We start from the raw sequence: 26,993 nt of genomic DNA, 5'->3' as shown, positions 1-26,993 counted from the left end.
TCTGGACGTGGTTCTACAGGACCTCCACCAGCCAACCAGTAGTAACATTAACATGATGCTTTATCTGGACGTGGTTCTACAGGACCTCCACCAGCCAACCAGTAGTAACATTAACATGATGCTTTATCTGGACGTGGTTCTACAGGACCTCCACCAGCCAACCAGTAGTAACATTAACATGATGCTTCATCTGGACGTGGTTCTACAGGACCTCCACCAGCCAACCAGCAGTAACATTAACATGATGCTTTATCTGGACGTGGTTCTACAGGACCTCCACCAGCCAACCAGTAGTAACATTAACATGATGCTTTATCTGGACGTGGTTCTACAGGACCTCCACCAGCCAACCAGTAGTAACATTAACATGATGCTTTATCTGGACGTGGTTCTACAGGACCTCCACCAGCCAACCAGTAGTAACATTAACATGATGCTTTATCTGGACGTGGTTCTACAGGACCTCCACCAGCCAACCAGTAGTAACATTAACATGATGCTTTATCTGGACGTGGTTCTACAGGACCTCCACCAGCCAACCAGTAGTAACATTAACATGATGCTTTATCTGGACGTGGTTCTACAGGACCTCCACCAGCCAACCAGTAGTAACATTAACATGATGCTTTATCTGGACGTGGTTCTACAGGACCTCCACCAGCCAACCAGTAGTAACATTAACATAATGCTTTATCTGGACGTGGTTCTACAGGACCTCCACCAGCCAACCAGTAGTAACATTAACATGATGCTTTATCTGGACGTGGTTCTACAGGACCTCCACCAGCCAACCAGTAGTAACATTAACATGATGCTTTATCTGGACATGGTTTGTCAGGACCTCCACCAGCTGAAGCTAAGTAGTACATGATGCTTTCTAATTGCAGTCGCTGTACTCATAATATACAGGAGAACGATCTCCTTATTTCGAGGATAGCAATGCTGCAAGCCCAGCTTCAGACGCAATCTTTAGGCAAGGGTAATTTAAGTGTAGGAAAGATGAAACAGCGTCTATGCCCGCCAATAAGTACAGATAGTAGTATAAATCCCCTCGCACGATCCCCGCAGCCGGCCAACTTTCTCATGGCTTCTGGAAGGAAATGCTGTAGGAATGCTTAACCAGTGTCGCTCATTCAGCCGACTGAAACATTCAACCGATTCTCCCCGTTAAGCATGAAACACTAGTGACCATATCCCCTGCGGTTGTCATAAGAGTCAGAGTCCAAGTCTTCTCTGGTCTCCACTCCTCCTGTTATGGGGTCTGAGACGTCGAAGCCTCCCACCATTAGCTCTGACAAATTGAACACCCTAGTCATTGGTGACTCCATTACCCGCAGTATTAGACTTAAAACAAATCATCCAGCGATCATACACTGTTTACCAGGGGGCAGGGCTACCGACGTAAAGGCTAATCTGAAGATGGTGCTGGCTAAGGCTAAAACTGGCGAGTGTAGAGAGTATAGGGATATTGTTACCCACGTCGGCACCAACGATGTTAGGATGAAACAGTCAGAGGTCACCAAGCGCAACATAGCTTCAGCGTGTAAATCAGCTAGAAAGATGTGTCGGCATTGAGTAATTGTCTCTGGCCCCCTCCCAGTTAGGGGGAGTGATGAGCTCTATAGCAGAGTCTCTGGCCCCCTCCCAGTTAGAGGGAGTGATGAGCTCTACAGCAGAAGCTCTGGCCCCCTCCCAGTTAGGGGGGGTGATGAGCTCTATAGCAGAGTTTCTGGCCCCCTCCCAGTTAGGGGGAGTGATGAGCTCTACAGCAGAGTCTCACAACTCAATCACTGGTTGAAAACGGTTTTCTTCCCCTCCCAAAATATAGAATTTGTAGATAATTGGCCCTCTTTCTGGGACTCACCCACAAACAATACCAAGCCTGGCCTGTTGAGGAGTGACAGACTCCATCCTAGCTGGACTCCATCCTATCTTATCTACCAACATAGACAGGTCTCTAACTCATCTAGCTCCACAATGAAATAGGGTGCAGGCCAGGCAGCAGGCTGTTAGTGGAGTCTGCCACTAGCACAGTCAGTGTAGTCAGCTCAGCTTTCCCGATTGAGACTGTGTCTATGCCTCGATCTAGGTTGGGCCATAAAACTAAACATGGCGGTGTTCACCTTAGCAATCTCACTGGAATAAAGACCTCCTCCATTCCTGTCATTATTGAAAGAGATTGTGATATCTCACATCTCAAAGTAGGGTTACTTAATGTTAGATCCCTCACTTCCAAGGCAGTTATAGTTAATGAACTAATCACTGATCATAATCTTGATGTGATTGGCCTGACTGAAACATGGTTTAAGCCTGATGAATTTACTGTGTTAAATGAGGCCTCTCCTCCTGGTTACACTAGTGACCATATCCCCCGCGGTTGTCATAAGAACTGGACCAAGGCACAGCGTACGTAGAGTTCCACATCTTTATTACTAAGTGAAACTTCAGCATAACCAAAACAATAAACGAACAACGAAACGTGACTACGTGGTGCACATGCACAAACACAAAACAATATCCCACAAACACAGGTGGGAAAAATAGCTACTTAAATATGATCCCCCAATTAGAGACAACAATTACCAGCTGCCTCTAATTGGGAATCATACAAAACACCAACATAGAAAATATAAACTAGAACACAACATATAAATTATAAACTAGAATACCCCCGAGTCACGCCCTGACCTACAGCACCATAGAGAAACAAGGGCTCTCTATGGTCAGGGCGTGACACCAACTCACTAAAAGTGGCAGTAATAAAGCCTCTCTTGAAAAAGCCAAACTTTGACCCAGAAAATATTTTTTAAACTTTCAGCCTATATCAAATCTCCCATTCCTCTCAACATTTAACAAAAAGCTGTTAGAGCAACTCACTGCTTTCCTGAAGACAAACAATGTATATAAAATGTATACAGCTTTTTCAAAAACATTTTAAAGGCTTCCAGGGAGGGAAATTTTGGGGATTCACAGTTTCATCGAAATGTACAGCTGTGTATCGTCTGTATAGCAGTGAAAGTTAACATTATGTTTCCAAATGACATCACCAAGAGGTAAAATATACAGTGAAAACAATAGTGGTCCTAAAACGGAACCTTGAGGAACACCGAAATGTACAGTTGTGTATCGTCTGTATAGCAATGAATGTTAACTTTCAAATGTTTTTGAAAAAGCTGTTACACAGCAACTCACTGCCTTCCTGAAGGCAAATAATCAATACGAAATGCTCCAATCTGGTTTTAGACCATCATAGTACAAGAGGCCGCATTTGTAATGGTGGTACATTTACTTTTAATGGTGTCAGACCAAGGCTCTACGTCTGCACTTTTGCGCCAAGAACTTAGTACCACTTTTGACACCATCGATCATCACATTGGAGAGATTGGAAACCCATATTAGTCTATGAGGACAAGTCCTTGCTTGGTTTGGATCTTATCTGTCGGAAACACATCAGTTCATCTCTGTTTGTCCTCTGACAAATCAATAGTGCGTTTCGATATTCCTCAAGGCTCCGATATTCCTCAAGGCTCCGTTTTAGGACCATTATTGTTTTCACTATATATTCTACCTCTTGGTGATGTCAACTTTCACTGCTGTGCAGACGACACACATTTCAATGAAACATGGTGAATCCCCAAAATTGCCTACCCTGGAAGCCTCTGTTTCAGACATGAGGAAGTGGATTGCGGCAAATGTTTTACTTTTATACTCGGACAAAACAGAGATGCTAGTTTCTAGATCTCTAGAAAAAAAAAAAAATCTTCTGTTGGATCTGACAATTAATCTTGATGGTTGTACAGTCGTCTCAAATAAAACTGTGAAGGACCTCGGCGTTACTCTGGACCCTGATCTCTCTTTTGATGAACATATCAAGAATATTTCAAGGACACCTTTTTTCCATCTTTGTGACATTGCAAAAATCTGATACTTTCTGGCAAAAAATTATGCAGAAAAATGAATCCATGCTTTTGTCACTGCTAGGTTAGACTACTGCAATGCTCTACTTTCCGGCTACCTGGATAAAGCACTAAATAAACATCAGTTAGTGCTAAAAACGGCTGCCAGAACCTTGACTAGAATCAAAACATTTTATCACATTACTCCAGTGCTAGCCTCCCTACACTGGCTTCCTGTTAAGGCATGGGCTGAGTTCAAGGTTTTACTGCTAACCTACAAATCATTACATGGGCTTTCTCTTACCTATCTTTCCGATTTGGTCCTGCCGTACATACCTACAAGTACGCTACGGTCACAAGACGCAGGCCTCATAATTGTCCCAAGAATTTCTAAGCAAACAGCTGGAGACAGGGCTTTCTTCTATAGGGCTCCATTTTATGGAATGGTCTGCCTATCCATTTTAGAGATGCAGACTCGGTTTCGACCTTTAAGTCTTTATTAAAGACTCATCTCTTCAGTAGGTCCTATGATTGAGTGTAGTCTGACCCAGGGGTGTGAAGGTGAACGAAAAGGCACTGGAGCGACGAACCGCCCTTGCTGTCTCTGCCTGGCCGGTTCCCCTCTCTCCACTGGGATTCTCTGCCTCTAACCCTATTACAGGGGCTGAGTCACTGGCTTACTTGTGCTCCTCCATGCCGTCCCTAGGAGGGGTGCGTCACTAAAAATGGGTTGAGTCACTGATGTGATCTTCCTGTCTTGGTTGGCGACCCTCGCGGGTTCGTGAAGTGGGGGAGGTCTTTGTGGGCTATACTTGACCTTGTCTCAGGGTAGTAGGTTGGTGGTTGAAGATATCCCTCTAGTGCTGTGGGGGCTGTGCCTTGGCAAAGTGGGTGTGGATATATTCTGCCTGTTTGGCCCTGTCCGGGGGTATCGTTGGATGGGGTCACAGTCTCTCCCGACCCCTCCTGTCCCAGCCTCCAGTATTTATGCTGCAATAGTTTATGTGTCGGGGGGCTAGGGTCAATCTGTTATATCTGGAGTATTTCTCATGTCTTATCCGGTGTCCTGTGTGAATTTATGTATGCTCCCTCTAATTCTCTTTCTCTTTCTCTCTCTCTCTTTCTTTCTCTTTCTCTCTCTCTTCTCTCGGAGGACCTGAGCCCTAGGACCATGCCTCAGGACTACCTGGCCTGATGACTCCTTGCTGTCCCTAGTCTACCTGGTCATGCTGCTGCTCCAGTTTCAACTGTTTTGCCTGCAGCTATGGAACCCTGATCGGTTCACCAGACGTGCTACCTTGTCCCGGACCTTCTGTTTTGGGCTCTCTCTCTCTACTGAACCTGCCGTCTCTAACTCTGAATGATCGGCTTTGAAAAGCCAACTAACATTTACTCCTGAGGTGCTGACCTGTTGCACCCTCTACAACCACTGTAGAGGGCTTTTCAAAGTAGAGGATTATTATTGTTTGACCCTGTTGGTCATCTATGAACATTTGAACATCTTTGCCATGTTCTGTTATAATCTCCACCCGGCACAGCCAGAAGAGGACTGGCCACCCCTCAGAGCCTGGTTCCTCTCTAGATTTCTTCCTAAGATCTGTCCTTTCTAGGGAGTTTTTCCTAACCCCCGTGCTTCTACATCTGCAATGCTTTCTGTTTGGGGTTTAAGATGGGTTTCTGTACAGCACTTTGTGACATCGGCAGATGTAAGAAGGGCTTTATAAATAAATTTGATTGATTACCAGAATACTAAAGCTACATGAACTGTCAAGTCTAGACAGGGCCTTAGCTGAAAAGCTGTCATACTGAATACCAGGCCACAAACAGAACCCTCTGGTGACAACTGACATGCAAACAGAACCCAACAGAACCCTCTGGTGACAACTGACATGAAAACAGAACCCAACAGAACCATCTGGTGACAACTGACACACATACAGAACCCAACAGAACCCTCTGGTGACAACTGACACAAAAACAGAACCCAATAGAACCCTCTGGTGACAACTGACACACATTGGTCATGCTACTACTACTACTAGCGCTGTACTCAGATTATTGCATGGTGTGTTTTTTCCGGTAAGTTTAAAAAAAATCTGACACAGCGGTTACATTAAGGAGAAGTGGATCTAAAATTCCATGCATAACAGTTGTATATTTTAGCAATGTTTATTATGAGTATTTCTGTAAATTGATGTGACTCTCTGCAAAATCACCAGATGTTTTTGAACTACTGAACGCAGCGCGCCAATGTAAACTATGATTTTTGGATATAAATATGAACTTTATCGAACAAAACATACATGTATTGTGTAACATGAAGTCCTATGAGTGTCATCAGAAGAAGATCATCAAAGGTTAGTGATTCATTTTATCTCTATTTCTGCTTTTTGTGACTCCTCTCTTGGCTGGAAAAATGGCTGTGTTTTTCTGTGACTTGGCTCTGACCTAACATAATCGTTTGGTGTGTCGTAAAGCCTTTTTGAAATCGGACACGGTGGCTGGATTTACAACAAGTTTATCATTAAAATGGTGTAAAAAACTTGCATGTTTGAGGAATTTTAATTATAGGATTTCTGTTGTTTTGAATTTGGTGCCCTGCAATTTCACTGGCTGTTGGCGAGGTGGGACGCTACCGTCCCACATATCCCAGGAAAGTCAAGCGAATTAACCCTCTCAAGGCTGCCGGCCCAGACTGCATCCTTAGCCGCGTCCTCAGAGCGCAGACCAACAAGCTGGAGTGTTTACAGACATATTCAATCTCTCCCTATCCCAGTCTGCCGTCCCCACATGCTTCAAGACCACTGTTCCTGTACCTAAGAAAGCAAAGGTAACGGAACTAAATGACTCTGGCCCCGTAGCACTCACATCTGTCATCATCAAGTGCTTTGAGAGACTAGTCAAGGATCATATCACCTTCACCTTACCTGACACCCTAGACCCACTTCAATTTGCTTACCGCCCCAACAGATTCACAGACGATTCAGTCGCCACACTGCAATATCCCATTTAGACAAGAGGAATACCTATGTAAGAATGCTGTTCATTGAAAACTCAGCATTCAACACCATAGTACCCTCCAAGCTCATCATTAAGCGTGAGGCCCTTGGTCTGAACCCCGCTCTGTGCAACTGGGTCCTGACGGACCGCCCCCAGGTGGTGAAGGTAGGAAACAACACCTCCACTTTGCTGATCCTCAACACTGGGGCCCCACAAGGGTGCGCACTCAGCCCCCTCCTGTACTCTCTGTTAACCCATGACTGCGTGGCTACTCACGCCTCCAACTCAATCATCAAGTTTGCAGATGACACAACAGTAGTAGGCCTGATTACCAGCACTCAGTGTGTGGTGCCAGGAAATAGCCTTTCACCCAATGTCTACAAAATAATGGAGCTGATCGTGGACTTCAAGAAACAGCAGAGGGAGTACCCCCCTATCCACATCGACGAGACCACATTGGAGAAGGTGGAAAGCTTCAAGTTCCTTGGCGTACACACCACTGACAAACAGAAATTGTCCACCCACAGACAGTGTGGTGAAGAAGGCACAAAAGTGCCGCTTCAACCTCAGGAGGCTGAAGAAATTTGACTTGGCTCCTAAAACCCTCACAAAATTTTACAGATGTACAATTGAGAGCATCCTGTTGGGCTGTATCACCACCTTGTACGGCAACTGCACTTCCTGATAACGGGGTGAACAGGCAGTGGCTCTCAGAGGGTGGTGCGGTCTGCACAGTGCATCACCGGGGGCAAACTACCTGCCCTCCAGGACACCTACACCACCCGATGTCACAAGAAGGCCAAAAAGATAATCAAGGACAACAACTACTCGAGCCACTGCCTGTTCACCCCGCTATCATCCAGAAGGCGAGGTCAGTACAGCTGCATCAAAGCAGGGACTGAGAGACTGAAAAACAGCTTTTATCTCAAGGCCATCAGACTGTTAAATAGCCATCACTAGCACATTAGAGGCTGCTACCTATAGGCTATAAATCACTGGCCACTTTAATAATGGAATACTAGTCACTTTAATAATGTTTACATATTTTGCATTACTCATCTCATTTGTATACACTGCATTATATCCTATTCTACTGTATCCTAGTCTATGCCACTCTGACATTGCTCATCCAAATATGTATATATTCTTAATTCCATTCCTTTACTTTGGATTTGTGTGTATTGTGAACGTTGTTGTGAAATGATTATATATTACTTGTTAGATATTACTATACTGTTGGAGCTATAAACACAAGCTTTTAGCTAGGTATCACTGCAATGTTGGAGCTAGAAACACAAGCTTTTAGCTAGGTATTATTATTATGCTGGAGCTAGGAACACAAACATTTAGCTAGGTGTTACTGCACTGTTGGAGTTAGGAACACAAGCATTTAGCTAGGTATCACTGCACTGTTGGAGCTAGGAGCACAAGCATTTAGCTAGGTGTTACTATACTGTTGGAGTTAGGAACACAAGCATTTAGCTAGGTATTACTGCACTGTTGGAGTTAGGAACACAAGCATTTAGCTAGGTGTTACTATACTGTTGGAGTTAGGAACACAAGCATTTAGCTAGGTATTACTGCACTGTTGGAGTTAGGAACACAAGCATTTAGCTGTGTGTTACTGCACTGTTGGAGCTAGGAACACATGCATTTAGCTAGGTGTTACTATACTGTTGGAGTTAGGAACACAAGCATTTAGCTGGGTGTTACTGCACTGTTGGAGCTAGGAACACAAGCATTTAGCTAGGTGTTACTATACTGTTGGAGTTAGGAACACAAGCATTTAGCTAGGTGTTACTGCACTGTTGGAGTTAGGAACACAAGCATTTAGCTGGGTGTTACTGCACTATTGGAGTTAGGAACACAAGCATTTAGCTAGGTGTTACTGCACTGTTGGAGTTAGGAACACAGACACTTAGCTAAGTGTTACTGCACTGTTGGAGTTAGGAACACAAGCATTTAGCTAGGTGTTACTGCACTGTTGGAGTTAGGAACACAAGCATTTAGCTAGGTGTTACTATACTGTTGGAGTTAGGAACACAATTACTTAGCTAAGTGTTACTGCACTGTTGGAGTTAGGAACACAAGCATTTAGCTAGGTGTTACTGCACTGTTGGAGTTAGGAACACAAGCATTTAGCTAGGTGTTACTGCACTGTTGGAGTTAGGAACACAAGCATTTAGCTAGGTGTTACTGCACTGTTGGAGTTAGGAACACAAGCATTTAGCTAGGTGTTACTATACTGTTGGAGTTAGGAACACAAGCATTTAGCTAGGTATTACTGCACTGTTGGAGTTAGGAACACAGGCATTTAGCTAGGTGTTACTATACTGTTGGAGTTAGGAACACAGGCATTTAGCTAGGTGTTACTGCACTGTTGGAGTTAGGAACACAAGCATTTAGCTAGGTATTACTGCACTGTTGGAGTTAGGAACACAAGCATTTAGCTGGGTGTTACTGCACTGTTGGAGCTAGGAACACAAGCATTTAGCTAGGTGTTACTATACTGTTGGAGTTAGGAACACAAGCATTTAGCTAGGTGTTACTGCACTGTTGGAGTTAGGAACACAAGCATTTAGCTGGGTGTTACTGCACTATTGGAGTTAGGAACACAAACATTTAGCTAGGTGTTACTGCACTGTTGGAGTTAGGAACACAAGCATTTAGCTAGGTGTTACTATACTGTTGGAGTTAGGAACACAAGCATTTAGCTAGGTATTACTGCACTGTTGGAGTTAGGAACACAAGCATTTAGCTAGGTATTACTGCACTGTTGGAGCTAGGAACACAAGCATTTAGCTAGGTGTTACTGCACTGTTGGAGCTGGAAACACAAACATTTTGCTCCACCCTCAATAACATCTGCTAAACACGTGTATGTGACAAATACAATTTGATTAGATTTTTTTGCACCTCTCACAAACACACTGTCAGCAGTCGAACAGCTTCTCTAGTTTTGCTCAATTCTAAAGTAGTGCACTATATAGGGAGTAGGGGCCATGGGCTCTGTTCTAAAGTAGTGCACTATATAGGGAATAGGGGCCATAGGTCTGTGGTTTAAAGTAGTGCACTATATAGGGAATAGGGGCCATGGGCTCTGTTCTAACGTAGTGCACTATATAAGGAATAGGGGCCATGGGCTCTGTTCTAAAGTAGTGCCTTATATAGGGAGTAGGGGCCATGGGCTCTGTTCTAAAGTAGTGCACTATATAGGGAGTAGGGGCCATAGGTCTGTGGTTTAAAGTAGTGCACTATATTGGGAATAGGGGCCATAGGTCTGTGGTTTAAAGTAGTGCACTATATTGGGAATAAGAGCCATAGGTCTGTGGTTTAAAGTAGTGCACTATATAGGGAATAGGGGCCGTTGGTCTCTGGTCCAAAGTAGTGCACTATATAGGGAATAGTGTTCCATAGGGCTCTGGTCTAAAGTAGTGCACTACATAGGGAATAGGGTTCCGTTTGAAACACAGCATCGTGGATTGCAGGGTTGGGACAATTCTATTTAAATTCCAGTCAATTCAGGAAGTACACTGAAATCACAATACCAATTCTGTTGAATGGTTTAAAATGAGGAAACTTTCTGAATTTACTGGAATTGAAATGTATTTGATCTAACCCTGGTGAAGATCACAACGGTAAACATGGAGATTGTTCCTGTTCAGCATAAAAACACAGTTGACCTTGATTCATTTAATCAAAATGCCGTTAAAGCAATGGATAATAACAACACCAAAACTCATGAGTTAAAACGCCTTTATTGTTCAAAACAGAATAATAGAAGTACATTATTAAGTAATTCATTAATTGATTGATTGATTGATTGGATGGATGGATGGAGGGATAGAGAGAGATATATATATAGTGAGGGTAGAGCAGGAAGCCAGAGAAGAGACTGTTCCCTTCAGGTTAGTGAGAGGAGAGCAGGAAGCCAGAGAAGAGACTGTTCCCTTCAGGTTAGTGAGGGTAATCGCAGGAAGCCAGAGGAGAGACTGTTCCCTTCAGGTTAGTGAGGGTAGAGCAGGAAGCCAGAGGAGTGACTGTTCCCTTCAGGTTAGTGCGGGTAGAGCAGGAAGCCAGAGAAGAGACTGTTCCCTTCAGGTTAGTGAGGGTAGAGCAGGAAGCCAGAGAAGAGACTGTTCCCTTCAGGTTAGTGAGGGTAATCGCAGGAAGCCAGAGGAGTGACTGTTCCCTTCAGGTTAGTGAGGGTAGAGCAGGAAGCCAGAGAAGAGACTGTTCCCTTCAGGTTAGTGAGGGTAGAGCAGGAAGCCAGAGAAGAGACTGTTCCCTTCAGGTTAGTGAGGGTAATCACAGGAAGCCAGAGGAGTGACTGTTCCCTTCAGGTTAGTGAGGGTAGAGCAGGAAGCCAGAGAAGAGACTGTTCCCTTCAGGTTTGTGAGTGTAGACAGGAAGCCAGAGAAGAGACTGTTCCCTTCAGGTTAGTGAGGGTAGAGCAGGAAGCCAGAGAAGAGACTGTTCCCTTCAGGTTAGTGAGAGTAGAGCAGGAAGCCAGAGAAGAGACTGTTCCCTTCAGGTTAGTGAGAGTGGAGCAGGAAGCCAGAGAAGAGACTGTTCCCTTCAGGTTTTCCCGTCATGCCGTTGTAATCGTTGGTCTCTAACCACACCTCCTGATCCTTCTTCAAGTACGTAGCCAGACCCCCCGAACTCACCTGGAGACGGGAGGAGAGGGGGAGGAGAGGGGGAGGAGAGGGGGAGGAGAGGAGCGGGAGAGGGGAGAAGAAAAGAGGAGGAGAGGGATAGGGAGAGGGAGGGAGAGGAGAGGGAAGGGTTAACATTGTGTTTGTGCATGTGTGCGTGTGTGTTCTTGCGTGTGTGTTCTTGCTTGTGTGTTCTTGCGTGTGTGTTTGTGCGTGTGTGTGTGTCTGTGTGTGTGTGTGTGTGTGTGTGTGTGTGTGTGTGTGTGTGTGTGTGTGTGTGTGTGTGTGTGTGTGTGTGTGTGCGTGCGCGTGTGTGTGTGTGTGTGTGTGTGTGTGTGTGTGTGTGTGTGTGTGTGTGTGTGTGTGTGTGTGTGTGTGTGTGTGTGTGTGTGTGTGTGTGTGTGTGTACCTGTCTCTTCGTGCCCCCGTACGTCAGGTCACAGAAGGAGGCCAGACTGGTTCCATCCAGTTTGAACACCAGACACAGTCTCTCCTCAGACGACGCGTGGTACACAAAGTAGTACGTCCCCGGCACGCGGCACCTACAGCCAGAGAGAGGATGGGTGGATGGATAGACAAACGGACTGACAAGCTGCCTGACTGACTGACTGACTAGCTGGCTGACTGACTGACTGACTGACTAGCTGACTGACTGACTGACTAGCTGGCTGACTGACTGACTAGCTGGCTGACTGACTGACTGACTGACTGACTGACTAGCTGACTGACTGACTGACTAGCTGGCTGACTGACTGACTAGTTGGCTGACTGACTGACTGACTGACTAGCTGACTGACTGACTGACTAGCTGGCTGACTGACTGACTAGCTGGCTGACTGACTGACTGACTGACTGACTAGCTGGCTGACTGACTGACTGACTGACTGACTGACTGACTGACTAGCTGGCTGACTGACTGACTGACTGACTGACTAGCTGGCTGACTGACTGACTAGCTGGCTGACTGACTGACTGACTGACTAGCTGGCTGACTGACTGACTAGCTGGCTGACTAGCTGGCTGACTGACTGACTGACTAGCTGGCTGACTAGCTGGCTGACTGACTGACTGACTGACTAGCTGGCTGACTGACTGACTAGCTGGCTGACTGACTGACTGACTAGCTGCCTGACTGACTGACTGACTGACTAGCTGGCTGACTGACTGACTGACTAGCTGGCTGACTAGCTGGCTGACTGACTGACTGACTGACTAGCTGGCTGACTGACTGACTGACTAGCTGGCTGACTAGCTGGCTGGCTGACTAGCTGGCTGACTGACTGACTGACTGACTAGCTGGCTGACTGACTGACTGACTAGCTGGCTGACTAGCTGGCTGGCTGACTAGCTGGCTGACTGACTGACTGACTGACTAGCTGGCTGACTGACTGACTGACTAGCTGGCTGACTAGCTGGCTGGCTGACTGACTGACTGACTAGCTGGCTGACTAGCTGGCTGACTGACTGACTGACTAGCTGGCTGACTGACTGACTGACTAGCTGGCTGACTGACTGACTGACTAGCTGGCTGACTAGCTGGCTGACTGACTGACTGACTAGCTGGCTGACTGACTGCAGGTTCCTTCGTGACAGTGCAATAACAAAAATAAATAATTACATTTAAGAATTTGAACAAAAAGTAAATGGCTCAGTAGAATAGAATAAACATTTTAGCATCAGTATAATACAGAAAGGCACAATTTATAGTATAATATTTACACTATTGGGGAGGAGGTGGAAGGCCCGTTTTTAAAATGTGCAGTATTTAGTATATCATAATACCAGTCTGGTAGCATCAGTTGTGATGTGTGTGTAGCATCCCCCAGAGCCTGGTTCCTCTCTAGGTTCCTGCCTTTCTATGGAGTTTTTCCTAGCCACTGTGCTTCTACACCTGCATTACTTGCTGTTTGGGGTTTTAGGCTGGGTTTCTGTACAGCACTTTGAGATATCAGCTGATGTAAGAAGGGCTTTATGAATACATGTGATTTGGTGTGTGTGTGTGTGTGTGTGTGGGGGGGTGGATATCTGTGTGGGTGGGTGGGGATGAGTAGATATCTGTGTGTGGGTGGGGATGAGTGGATATCTGTATGTGTGGGGATGAGTGGATATCTGTGTGGGTGGGGGGTGTGTGATGATGCTGGGTGCCTTCCTCAGGCACCATTTCAAGTAGTTGTCCTGGATGTGTGGGAGCATGGTCTTCACCACCCACTGGAGGGCCTTGCAATTGTGGACGGAGCAATTCCCGTACCAGGCTGTGATGCAACTGGTCAGGATGCTCTCGATGGTGCAGCAGTAGTATTTGGAGAGGACCTGGGGCGGCATGCATAATATCTTCACCGCCTTAAGAACTAGAGACACTGTTGCCCCCTCTTGACCAGAGTGGTCGTGTTGTTGGTCCATGACAAGTCCTTGGTAATGTGGATGCCAATGTGGACGCCAAGGTACTTCAAACTGCTGACTCTCTCTACTGCAGTCCTGTTGATGTGGAACGGAGCATGTTCCCTCCTCACTAGTGTGTCCAGTGTGCCTGGCATGCTGGCCTTGATGTGGGCTATGACCAGCCTCTCGAAGCACTTCATGATGACCAGGTCAGCGTGACAGGGAGTGTCTCCTTGAAGCGTGACGGGGCATGTCTCCTTGAAGCAAGTGGGGACTACAGACTGGGACAGGGACAGGTTGAAGATGTCCGAGAAGACGCCAGCCAGCTGGTCATCACACATTCTGAGGATGCGGTCAGAGATGTCATCTGAGCCGGCAGCTTTGTGAGTATTCACTCTTTTGAGAGTTTTCCTCACGTCAGTCACGGAGAGGGAAAGCACCTGGTCGTCTGGAGCAGCGAGAGTCTTCCTGGATGTCTCGGTGTTGTCTGCCTCGAAGCGGGAATAGAATGTGTTAAACTCGTCTGGGAGGGAGGCTTCGGTGGGCACCACACAGCTGGATTCATCTTTGCAGTCAAAGTCTTCAGTCCTTGCCACGTGTCGCAAGTCTTTGTTGTCGAACATCAATTCAAGTTTGAGTCTATTGTCTTTTTGCAGCACTAATGGATTTGCGGAGCTCGTATCTGCTTGACTTACACGTTGCGAGCCACCGGGGTTCATTCTGCTGACATTAAATGCTGCGGTACGGGCTCTCAGCATTGAAAGGACAGTCAGACGAGGCGTATACACTACATGATTTTGGCCCTGATTTGAACTTTCCTAGACACATTTTTAAGATCAGAGACAAAATCCCAATGTTGTTGCCTACTCGGCCATGCAGACAGCACATAGCAGGTCAGAGATGCTGAGGGCTACGATCCCCTTTTTGAGCAGTCCCACACGGCCCAAAATGTTCAAATCTGCAATGCTCTTGTAGTGTGATATATGTAACGACACGTTTTGAGAACAGCGATAGCCAATGAGAGCTCAGAAAAGAAGCCAGTGAGATGATGCCGTTGTTTCCCCCAGAATGTGGAGACGTGTGTACTAGAAGAGCACTATGGGTATTTGCTTTAGCCAGTGTGTCGAATGGTTACAACTCTGATATTCACAGGCAATGATATTCAATTCAAAATGTATTGGCTAGATATTTCAACTTTGTGTGGCAAGCGTGAATGTCTGACTCGTCACAGCTCGTTCTAGCTACGTTAAGAGCTTGGTATTGAGAATCCTCAGAACCAAGAGAAGACTTATGTGCGCACCACTACGTACGTTGGCAAGACAGAACTACAGGAGAGGCGGTCATTGTGAGAGCCTCAGCAATGTTAGGATTTAGAAAGTTGTGTAGCTCGGCATTACCTGAAGCGTCCAGTCTCTGTGTTGTAGTCCTTGTTAACATCAGTGATAACAGAGGTAAATCTGATGGGGCTGGCCTTCTCTGGAGGGCTGGCGGTACCTCTGGCCACGCTGAAGGCAGAATGGAACAGAGACCCTGCTGAGCCCGACTCCCCTGGCTCTCCCCGGGGTCCCTCTGACCCTGGGGATCCCTTATCTCCTCTCACACCACTACGACCTAGCTTCCCAACCGCTCCCTTCACACCCGGCTCCCCCTTCTGGCCCCCCTCTGGTATCTGGCCTGGTCCAGATACAACACCTGGACAGAAGAGGGAACGTTTTGAGATGTGATCATGTACCCTGGAATTTATTTATTTATTTATTTATTTATTTCACCTTTATTTAACCAGGTAGGCAAGTTGAGAACAAGTTCTCATTTACAATTGCGACCTGGCCAAGATAAAGCAAAGCAGTTTGACACATACAACGACACAGAGTTACACATGGAGTAAAACAAACATACAGTCAATAATACAGTATAAACAAGTCTATATACGATGTGAGCAAATGAGGTGAGATAAGGGAGGTAAAGGCAAAAAGGCCATGGTGGCAAAGTAAATACAATATAACAAGTAAAACACTGGAATGGTAGATTTGCAATGGGAGAATGTGCAAAGTAGAAATAAAAATAATGGGGTGCAAAGGAGCAAAATAAATTAATTAATTAAATACAGTAGGGAAAGAAGTAGTTGTTTGGGCTAAATTATAGGTGGGCTATGTACAGGTGCAGTAATCTGTGAGCTGCTCTGACAGTTTGTGCTTAAAGCTAGTGAGGGAGATAAGTGTTTCCAGTTTCAGAGATTTTTGTAGTTCGTTCCAGTCATTGGCAGCAGAGAACTGGAAGGAGAGGCGGCCAAAGAAAGAATTGGTTTTGGGGGTGACTAGAGAGATATACCTGCTGGAGCGTGTGCTACAGGTGGGAGATGCAATGGTGACCAGCGAGCTGAGATAAGGGGGGACTTTACCTAGCAGGGTCTTGTAGATGACATGGAGCCAGTGGGTTTGGCGACGAGTATGAAGCGAGAGCCAGCCAACGAGAGCGTACAGGTCGCAATGGTGGGTAGTATATGGGGCTTTGGTGACAAAACGGATTCCACTGTGATAGACTGCATCCAATTTGTTGAGTAGGGTATTGGAGGCTATTTTGTAAATGACATCGCCAAAGTTGAGGATTGGTAGGATGGTCAGTTTTACAAGGGTATGTTTGGCAGCATGAGTGAAGGATGCTTTGTTGCGAAATAGGAAGCCAATTCTAGATTTAACTTTGGATTGGAGATGTTTGATATGGGTCTGGAAGGAGAGTTTACAGTCTAACCAAACACCTAAGTATTTGTAGTTGTCCACGTATTCTAAGTCAGAGCCGTCCAGAGTAGTAATGTTGGGCAGGCGGGTAGGTACAGGTAGCGATCGGTTGAAGAGCATGCATTTAGTTTTACTTGTATTTAAGAGCAATTGGAGGCCACGGAAGGAGAGTTGTATGGCATTGAAGCTTGAATGTACCAGGTGGGTGGGTGGGTGGGTGGGTGGGTGTACCTGGCACTCCCTTCTCCCCCGTCTCTCCATCTCGTCCGTCCCTTCCTGGTAACCCTGGGAAACCATGCAGTCCAGGCGTCCCCGCCGATGTACACGTCTCCATGGTAACCAGGTCAGGCAGAGCCAATGAGAGCATAGCTCCCATAGCAATGCAAAAACAGACCATAGCAACCACTGAATAGAGACCTGGAAAAGAGAGGAGAGAGGAAAGCGTGGAGAGTTGAGAAGAGACGGTACAGGAGAAAAGTAGAGTAGAAGAGAGGAGAGGAGAGGAGAGGAGAGGAGAGGAGAGGAGAGGAGAGGAGAGCTAAAACGATCAACACCAGCTGAAATTTGTTTTTAATTATGTCTACAACACAAAAACCTGTGTATATCCAAAGACAGAAAGTCATACTGATTTAACAACTTTATCAACAAGTTCAGTTCAACTGTTGTGACACAAACTACAGCAGCAGAGGACAGAAGTGAATATATTATAACAGGTTATATCCGGTTATATCTCAGATAAAACAGACTTACCTGCAGTAGAGAAGATGCACAATACTGTACAATACTGTATGCTGTGTGATTGTAGTCTGAGGAGACAGACAGAGAGAGAGCGAGAGACAGAGTCACAGAGAGAGAGAGAGAGAGAGAGAGAGAGAGAGAGAGAGAGAGAGAGAGCAAGAGAGAGAGAGAGAGCAAGAGAGAGAGAGAGAGAGAGAAACAGAGAGAGAGAGAGAGGGAAAGGAGGTGTTATGTCCTCAGGGAACTGGAACCAAAGCGGAACCTTTGGTCACATCTGCATCCTCAGCAGGTTTCACATCTCCAGGGCCATGGTCACGCGTGTGTATTTGTCTGTGTGTGTGTGTGTACTGTATGTGTGTGTGTGTGTGTGTGTGTGTGTGTGTGAAAAATAAAACTCTATCCATTAGGTTTTCAGAAGACTGAGGCAGGTCTTCCTCTAACTTTGCTCCTTTCTAGATCCTGACAAACACCCTAGTCCCTGGCAGTGACAGTCATACCCATAACATGATGCTGATGATCAATAAATATATGGAAGGAGCAACGTGTGTCTGTGGTCTCTCACCAAGGTTTTTTAGATCAACTGTAACATTGTATTATAGCTTCCATCAATGTAATGCACCATTTCCAATCCCCCATATATGCTGTTTTGTAAATATATATTCCTTTATTATATTACCCTAACCCAACACCCCTCCCCTAATTGGAGTAAACTAATGGACAACAACACTTAGGCTTCTACTTCCAGTTAATACCGACTATATACATTTTATGGACCCACTATATTTTACATTAGTTATCTTGTTGTTTTTAGTCCCATCCTTCAGCTCCCCTTAACCCCTCCCATCTATCTCTGAACACCATCCAGTCCTTCAGCTCCCCTCAACCCCTCCCATCTATCTCTAAACACCATCCAGTCCCATTCTTCAGCTCCATTCAACCCCTCCCATCTATCTCTTAACACCATCCAGTTCCATCCTTCAGCTCCACTCAACCCCTCCCATCTATCTCTTAACACCATCCAGTCCCATCCTTCAGCTCCCCTCAACCCCTCCCATCTATCTCTGACCACCATCCAGTCCCATCCTTCAGCTCCATTCAACCCCTCCCATCTATCTCTAAACACCATACAGTCCCATTCTTCAGCTCCATTCAACCCCTCCCATCTATCTCTTAACACCATCCAGTCCCATCCTCCCGCTCCCCTCAACCCCTCCCATCTATCTCTGACCACCATCCAGTCCCATCCTTCAGCTCCATTCAACCCCTCCCATCTATCTCTAAACACCATCCAGTCCCATTCTTCAGCTCCATTCAACCCCTCCCATCTATCTCTAAACACCATCCAGTCCCATCCTTCAGCTCCCCTCAACCCCTCCCATCTATCTCTGAACACCGTCCAGTTTTGATCTCTATGTGCCATATATTTTCCCAGTGTACTGTGATGCTTCACAAAACGTCTGAACCTTTCTATTCTCATAGTTTCTACAGATTATAAATGAAAGATAAAACATTTTGCAAAAAGTATTACTATATTATTGATAAATTGACTATGACTTATTCAATCACTCTGCAGAGTTAGCTCCAGGTAAATGTTGCAATTCTTTTGCCATTCCAGAACCAGGAATGACATGTTACATATGGACAGTACCAAAACAAATGATCTAATGATTCTGTCTCTTCGCAGCAAAATCTGCAGAGCTGGGATGGTTGTATCTCCCATTTAAACTCAACAAAAAATAAAAAGTATATTTTTCAGGTCCCTGTCTTTCAAAGATAATTCATAAAAATCAAAATAACTTCACAGATCTTCATTGTAAAGGGTTTAAACACTGTTTCCCATGCTTGTTCAATGAACCATAAACAATTAATGAATATGCACCTGTGGAACGGTCGTTAAGACACTAACAGCTTACAGACGGTAGGCAATTAAGGTCACATTTAAGAAAACTTAGGACACTAAAGAGGCCTTTCTACTGACTCTGTAAAACACCAAAAGAAAGATGCCCAGGGTCCCTGCTCATCTGTGTGAACATGCCTTAGGCATGCTGCAAGGAGGCATGAGGACTGCAGATGTGGCCAGGGCAATAAATTGCAATATCCGTACTGTGAGACGCCTAAGACAGCTACAGGGAGACAGGACGGACAGCTGATCGTCCTCGCAGTGGCAGACCACGTGTAACAACACCTGCACAGGATCGGTACATCCGAACATCACACCTGCGGGACAGGTACAGGATGGAAACAACAACTGCCCAAGTTACACCAGGAACGCACAATCTCTCCATCAGTGCTCAGACTGTCTGCAATAGGCTGAGAGAGGCTGGACTGAGGGCTTGTAGGCCTGTTGTAAGGCAGGTCCTCACCAGACATCACCAGCAACAACGTCGCCTATGGACACAAACCCACCGTCGCTGGAGCAGACAGGACTGGCAGAAAGTGCTCTTCATTGACGAGTCACGGTTTTGTCTCACCAGGGGTGATGGTCGGATTCGCGTTTATCGTCGAAGAAATGAGTGTTACACCGAGACCTGTACTCTGGAGCGGGATCAATTTGGAGGTGGAGAGTCCGTCATGGTCTGGGGCGGAGTGTCACAGCATCATCGGACTGAGCTTGTTGTCATTGCAGGCAATTTCAACTCTGTGTGTTTCAGGGAAGACATGCGGTACCCTTCCTGCAGACTCATCCTGACATGACCCTCCAGCATGACAATGTCACCATCCATACTGCTCGTTCTGTGTGTGATTTCCTGCAAGACAGGAATGTCAGTGTTCTGCCATGGCCAGCAAAGAGCCCGGATCTCAATCCCATTGAGCACGTCTGGGACCTGTTGGATCGGAGGTTGAGGGCTAGGGCCATTCCTCCCTGAAATGTCTGGGACCTGTTGGATCGGAGGGTGAGGGCTAGGGCCATTCCCTCAAGAAATGTCCGGGAACTTGCAGGTGCCTTGTTGGAAGAGTGGGGTAACATCTTACAGCAAGAACTGGCAAATCTGGTGCAGTCCATGAGGAGGAGATGCACTGCAGTACTTAACGCAGCTGGTGGCCAAATACTGACTGTTGCTTTTGATTTTGACCCCACCCCCTTTTTTCAGGGACACATTATTCCATTTCTGTTAGTCACATGTCTGTGGAACTTGTTCAGTTTGTGTCTCAGTTGTTGAACTTGTTATGTTCATACAGATTTGTTTATACATTCTTTTTATTTCACCTTTATTTAACCAGGTAGGCCAGTTGAGAACAAGTTCTCATTTACAACTGCGACATGGCCAAGATAAAGCAAAGCAGTGCGACAAAAACAACAACACAGAGTTACACATGGGATAAACAAATGTACAGTCAATAACACAATAGAATCATCTGTATACAGTGTGTGCAAATTAAATAAGGAGGTAAGGCAATAAATAGGCCAATAGTGGCGAAGTAATTACAATATAGCAATTTACACTGGAGTGATATATGTGCAGATGATGATGTGCAAGTAGAAATACTGGGGTGCAAAAGGGCAGAAAAACAAAAGCAAATATGGGGATGAGGTAGGTAGTTGGTTGGATGGGCTATTTACAGATGGGCTATTTACAGATGGACTGTGTACAGCTGCAGCGATCGGTAAGCTGCTCTGACAGCTGCCGCTTAAAGTTAGTGAGGGAGATATAAGTCTCCAACTTCAGTGATCTTTGCAATTCATTCCAGTCATTGGCAGCAGAGAACTGGAAGGAAAGGCGGCCAAAGGAGGTGTTGGCTTTGGGGATGACCAGTGAAATATACCTGCTGGAGCACGTGACACGGGTGGGTGCTGCTATGGCGACCAGTGAGCTGACATAAGGCGGGCTTTACCTAGCAAAGACTTATAGATGACCTGGAGCCAGTGGGTTTGGCAATGAAAATGTAGCGAGGACCAGCCAACGAGAGCATATAGGTCGCAGTGGTGGGTAGTATATGGGGCTTTGGTGACAAAACGGATGGCACTGTTATAGAATGCATCTAATTTGCTGAGTAGAGTGTTGGAGGCTATTTTGTAAATGACATCGCCGAAGTCAAGGATCGGTAGGATAGTCAGTTTTGCAAGGGTATTTTTGGCAGCATGACTGAAGGAGGCTTTGTAGCGAATTTGGAAGCCGATTCTAGATTTAATTTTGGATTGGAGGTGCTTAATATGAGTCTGGAAGGAGAGTTTACAGTCTAACCAGACGCCTAGGTATTTATAGTCCACATATTCTAATTCAGAACCGTCCAGAGTAGTGATGCTAGTCGGGCGGGCGTGCGGGTGCGGGCAGCAATCCCGCAATAAGAGCAGTTGGAGGCCACGGAATGAGTGTTGCATGGCGTTGAAGCTCGTCTGGATGTGTGTTAACACAGTGTCCAAAGAAGGGCCAGATGTATACAGAATGGGCGTAGAGGTTGATCAAAGAGTAAGAGCGACATCATTGATATATACAAAGAGACTGCAAGAGGTCCGGACAACAAGCCCTCCGATTTGACACACTGAACTCTGTCTGAGAAGTAGTTGGTGAACCAGGCAAGGCAGTCATTAGAGAAACTAAGGCTGTTGAGTCTGCCGATATGAGTACGGTGATTGACAGAGTCTTGGCCAGTTCGATGAAGACGGCTGCACTATACTGTCTTTTATCGATGGCGTTTATGATATCGTTTAGGACCTTGAACGTGGCTGAGGTGCACCCATGACCAGCTCGGAACCGGATTGCGTAGCTGAGAATGTACGGTGGAATTCAAAATGGTCGGTGAACTGTTTGATCACTTGGCTTATGAAGACTTAAGAGAGGCAGGGCAGGATGGATATAGGTCTGTGACAGTTTGGGTCTATAGTGTCTCCCGCTTTGAAGAGGGGAATGACCGCGGCCACTTTCCAATCTTTAGGAACCTCAGACGATACGAAAGAGAGGTTGAACAGACTAGTAATAGAGGTTGAGAGGGTCCAGATTGTCTAGCCCAGCTGATTTGTAGGGATCCAGATTTTGCAGCTCTTTCAGAACATCAGCTGTCTGGATTTGGGGGAAGTAGAAGCGGGGGGTCTTGGACCAGTTGTTGTGGGGGGTGCAGAGCTGTTGGCCGGGGTTTGTGTAGCCAGGTGGAAAGCATGGCCAGCTGTAGAGAAATGCTTGTTGAAATTCTCGATTATCGTGGATTTATTGGTGGTGACAGTGTTTCCTAGTTTTAGTGCAGTGGGCAGCTGGAAGGAGGTGCTCTTATTCTCCATGGACTTTACAGTGTCCCAAAACGTTTTGGAATTAATGCTGCAGGATGCAATTTTCTGTTTGAAAATGCTAGCCTTTGCTTTCCTAACTGACTGTGTATATTGGTTCCTGACTTCCCTGAAAAGTTGCATATCGCAGGGACTATTCGATACTAGTGCAGTACGCCACAGGATGTTTTTGTGCTGGTCAAGGGCAGTCAAGCCTGGAGTAAACCAAGGGCTATATCTGTTCTTAGTTCTAAATTTTTGGAATGTGGCATGCTTACTTAAGATGGAGAGGAAAGCACTTTTAATGAACAACCAGGCATCCTCTACTGATGGGATGAGGTCAATATCCTTCCAGGTCGATTAGCAAGGCCTGCTCGCAGAAGTGTTTTAGGGAGAGTTTGACAGTGATGAGGTGTGGTCGTTTGACCGCGGACCCATAACGGACGCAGGCAAAGAGGCAGTGATCGCTGAGATCCTGGTTGAAAACAGCAGAGGTGTATTTAGAGGGCAAGTTGGTCAGGATGATATCTATGAGGGTGCCCATATTTACAGATTTGGAGTTGTACCTGGTAGGTTCCTTGATAATTTGTGTGAGATTGAGGGCATCTAGTTTAGATTGTAGGACAGCCGGGGTGTTAAGCATATCCCAATTTAGGTCACCTATCAGTATGACCTCTGATGATAGATGGGGGGCAATCAATTCATATATGGTGTCCAGGGCACAGCTGAGAGCTGATGATGGGGGGTCTATAACAAGCGGCAACAGTGAGGGACTTATTTCTGCAGAGATGAATCTTTAAAAGTAAAAGCTCGAACTGTTTGGGCACAGACCTGGATAGTAAGACAGACCTCTGCAGGCTAACTCCGCCCCCTTTGGCAGTTCTATGTTGTTGGAAAATGTTATAGTTAGGGGTGGAAATGTCAGGGTTTTTGGTGCTCTTACTAAGCCAGGATTCAGACATGGCTAGGACAGACCTGGATAGTATGACAGAACTCTGCAGACTCGCTCTACAGTAGATTGCAATTCCGCCCCCTTTAGCAGTTCTATCTTGACTAAAAATGTTGTAGTTGGTGGATGGAAATTTCAGAAGATTTGGTGGCCTTCCTAAGCCAGGATTCAGACATGGCTAGGACATCAGGGTTGGCAGAGTGTGCTAAAGCAGTGAATAAAGCAAACTTAGGGAGGAGGCTTCTGATATTAACATGCATGAACCCAAGGCTTTTACGGCTTCAGAAGTCAACAAATGAGAGTGCCTGGGGAATGGGAGTGGAGCTAGGCATTGCAGGGCCTGGATTAATCTCCATATCACCAGAGGAACAGAGGAGGAGTAGGATGAGGGTACGGCTAAAGGCTATAAGAACTGGTCATCTAGTGCTTTGGGAACAGAAAATAAAAGGAGCAGATTTCTGGGTGTGGTAGGATGGATTCAGGGCATAGTGTACAGACAGGGGTATGGTAGGATGAGAGATAAATCCAGGCATTGAGTGACAATGAGAGAGGTTGCATCTCTGGAGGCACCAGTTATGGTGAAGTCTCCGCATGTGTGGGGGGTGGGACAAAATGGCCTATCTGAGGCATGTTGAGCAGGACTAGGGCCTCCGCAGTAAAATAAAACAACAACAGCTACCCTAAACAACAGTATACAAGGCATATTGACATTAGAGAGAGGCATAAAGCAATCACAGGTGTTGATTGGGAGAGCTAAGACAACGGGTGAGACAACAACAGGTAAACAGCTAAGACAACAGCAGCGGGTCAATGGCGATGAATGGGCAGAGAGGGTCAGTTAGATACCTGAGTTCGAGGGCCGACAGTTAAACCAAATTAAGTACCTTGTTAAGGTATCAGCTGCGTAGCCGAGTGATCATAGGGTCCAATGAGCAGCAATAGATGAAACTGGGAGCTGTTGGGTAGTTAATTACTACAGTGGGCGAGTGGGAGAAACGGCGTTCAGAAAGCTAACGGGCTGGGGCTAGCAGATGAATCTTCACTAACATCCACGGCGCAGAGGCCGGTTGAGAGCACATCGGCCGAATTACGTCAGCAGACGAGCAGACCAGTCGTGATGGATCGGCGGGGCTCCGTGTCGAGAAAGGGTCCAGGCCAATTGGCAAGAGAGGTATTGTAGTTGGTTTGCAATGGTTTGCAACTGCACATGGGGACAAAGATCGTACTTTTTGGAGAAATGTCCTCTGGTCTGATGAAACAAAAATAGAACTGTTTGGCCATAATGTCCATTGTTATGTTTGGAGGAAAAAGGGGGAGGCTTGCAAGCCGAAGAACACCATCCCAACCGTGAAGCACGGGGGTGGCAGCATCATGTTGTGGGTGTGCGTTGCTGCAGGAGGGACTGGTGCACTTCACAAAATAGATGGCATCATGAGGGAGCAAAATGATGTGGATATATTGAAGCAACATCTCAAGACGTCAGTCAGGAAGTTAAAGCTTGGTCACTAATGGGTCTTCCAAATGGACAATGACCCCAAGCATACTTCCAAAGTTGTGGCAAAATGGCTTAAGGACAACAAAGTTAAGGTATTGGAGTGGCCATCACAAATTTGTGGGCAGAACTGAAAAAGCGTGTGCGAGCAAGGAGGCCTACAAACCTGACTCAGTTACATCAGCTCTGTCTGGAGGAATGGGCCAAAATTCACCCAACTTGTTGTGGGAAGCTTGTGGAGGGCTTCCCGAAACGTTTGACCCAAGATAAACAATTTAAAGGCAATGCTACCAAATACTAATTGAGTGTATGTAAACTTCTGACCCACTGGGAATGTGATGAAAGATATAAAAGCTGAAATAAATCATTCTCTCTACTATTATTCTGACATTTCACATTCTAAAAATAAAGTGGTGATCCTAACTGACCTAAGACAGGGAATTTTTTACTAGGATTAAATGTAAGGAATTGTGAAAAACTAAGTTTAAATGTATTTGGCTAAGGTGTATGTAAACTTCCAACGTCATCTGTAGCTGCGATGATCCGGTCCAGAGCTTCCAGTGATGTAGTGAAAAGATACAAAAAATGTTAAGTGATGAAAATAAAATCAGTTGACAGTGAGAGGAAGTTTCTTTTCTCCAATGATCTGTAAGGTCCCTGAGTTGAGCAGTGAGAGGAAGTTTATTTTCTACAAAGATCTGTAAGGTCCCTGAGTTGAGCAGTGAGAGGAAGTTTATTTTCTACAATGATCTGTAAGGTCCCTGAGTTGAGCAGTGAGAGGAAGTTTATTTTCTCCAATGATCTGTAAGGTCCCTGAGTCGAGCAGTGATTTTCAAACACAGATTCAACCCCAAAGACCAGAGAGGTTTTCCAATACCTCGCAAAGAAGGCCACCCAATGTTTGATGTGTAAAAATAAAATAAGAAGCAGACATTGAATATCCTTTTGAGCTGAGGTGACTTTCTTAATTACACTCTAGATGAGGATAATGTATCAATACACCCAGTCACTACAAAGATACAAGCGTCCTTGCTAACTCAGTTGCTGGAGGGATTTCATAGTTTAATGGCTGTGATAGAAGAAGACTGAGGATGGATCAACAACATTGTAGTTACTCCACAATATTAACCTAAATGACATAATAAAAATATTCCATATCCTGTTTACAAGGCAGTAAAGTAATACTGCAAAAGAAAGTGGCGAATAAATGAACTTTTTGTCCTGAATAGAAAGTGTTATGTTTGGGGTGTTTGTTTCCAATACAACACATTACTGAGTACCACTCTGTTACGTTCTGACCATAGTTATTTTGTGTTTGCTTTGTTTTAGTGTTGGTCAGGACGTGAGCTGGGTGGGCATTCTATGTTGTGTGTCTAGTTTTCCCGTTTCTATGTTTGGTCTGATATGGTTCTCAATCAGAGGCAGGTGTTAGTCATTGTCTCTGATTGGAAACCATATTTAGGTAGCCTGTTTGGTGTTGGGTTTTGTGGGTGGTTGTCTTCTGTTTGCACAAGACAGGACTGTTTTGTTCCAGAAAGGACCCAGAAAGGCTCACAGGTCTTAGAGACTGACCCAGAAAGGCTCACAGCTCTTAGAGACTGACCCAGAAAGACTCACAGGTCTTAGAGACTGACCCAGAAAGGCTCACAGCTCTTAGAGACGTACCCAGAAAGACTCACAGCTCTTAGAGACTGACCCAGAAAGACTCACAGCTCTTAGAGACGTACCCAGAAAGACTCACAGCTCTTAGAGACTTACCCAGAAAGACTCACAGCTGCAATCACTGCCAAAGGTTATTCTACTCACAGGTGGGAATATTTATGTCATTGTGACATTTCTGTATTTCATTTTCAATAAATGTGCTACATTAAAAAAACATATTTTCACTTTGTCATTGAATCCAAGCTGTAACACAATAAACTGTGGAATAAATCAAGGGTTATGAAT

General features: G+C 45.6%; 1 protein-coding gene across 2 annotated transcripts; it reads right to left on the bottom strand.

Annotated features, from left to right (window-relative positions):
* Window positions 1–10,634: 10,634 nt before the first annotated feature.
* On the bottom strand, window positions 10,635–17,551 carry c1qc (complement component 1, q subcomponent, C chain). 2 transcript variants are annotated; one of them, XM_036967927.1, is made up of 5 exons: window positions 17,418–17,551; window positions 16,899–17,084; window positions 15,330–15,624; window positions 11,963–12,095; window positions 10,635–11,565 (listed from the first exon to the last, which is right to left on the bottom strand). In XM_036967927.1, the coding sequence occupies exons 2-5, from the start codon at window positions 17,062–17,064 to the stop codon at window positions 11,431–11,433; spliced, it is 729 nt and encodes a 242-aa protein (XP_036823822.1). In that variant the 5' UTR covers window positions 17,065–17,084; window positions 17,418–17,551; the 3' UTR covers window positions 10,635–11,430. The 2 variants fall into 2 exon arrangements, with proteins under 2 accessions (XP_036823822.1, XP_036823823.1); XM_036967928.1 differs by having other exon boundaries at window positions 16,899–17,072; window positions 17,418–17,534.
* Window positions 17,552–26,993: the final 9,442 nt, after the last annotated feature.

This window comes from Oncorhynchus mykiss, chromosome Y (genome assembly GCF_013265735.2).
Source record: "Oncorhynchus mykiss isolate Arlee chromosome Y, USDA_OmykA_1.1, whole genome shotgun sequence".
NCBI lineage: Eukaryota > Metazoa > Chordata > Actinopteri > Salmoniformes > Salmonidae > Oncorhynchus > Oncorhynchus mykiss.
The sequence above is the reverse complement of the archived record's forward strand: the minus strand, read 5'-3'. Positions and strand labels throughout refer to the sequence as shown.

Excerpts from the sequence above, each read along its gene's own strand:
- c1qc (XM_036967927.1), bottom strand. The coding sequence starts at position 17,064 with ATGGTCTGTTTTTGCATTGCTATGGGAGCTATGCTCTCATTGGCTCTG. Across the intron at positions 15,625-16,898 it reads GGGGGAGAAGGGAGTGCCAG|GTGTTGTATCTGGACCAGGC; the intron begins GTACACCCACCC and ends TCTTCTGTCCAG. Across the intron at positions 12,096-15,329 it reads ACAGAGACTGGACGCTTCAG|GTGCCGCGTGCCGGGGACGT; the intron begins GTAATGCCGAGC and ends CTCTGGCTGTAG.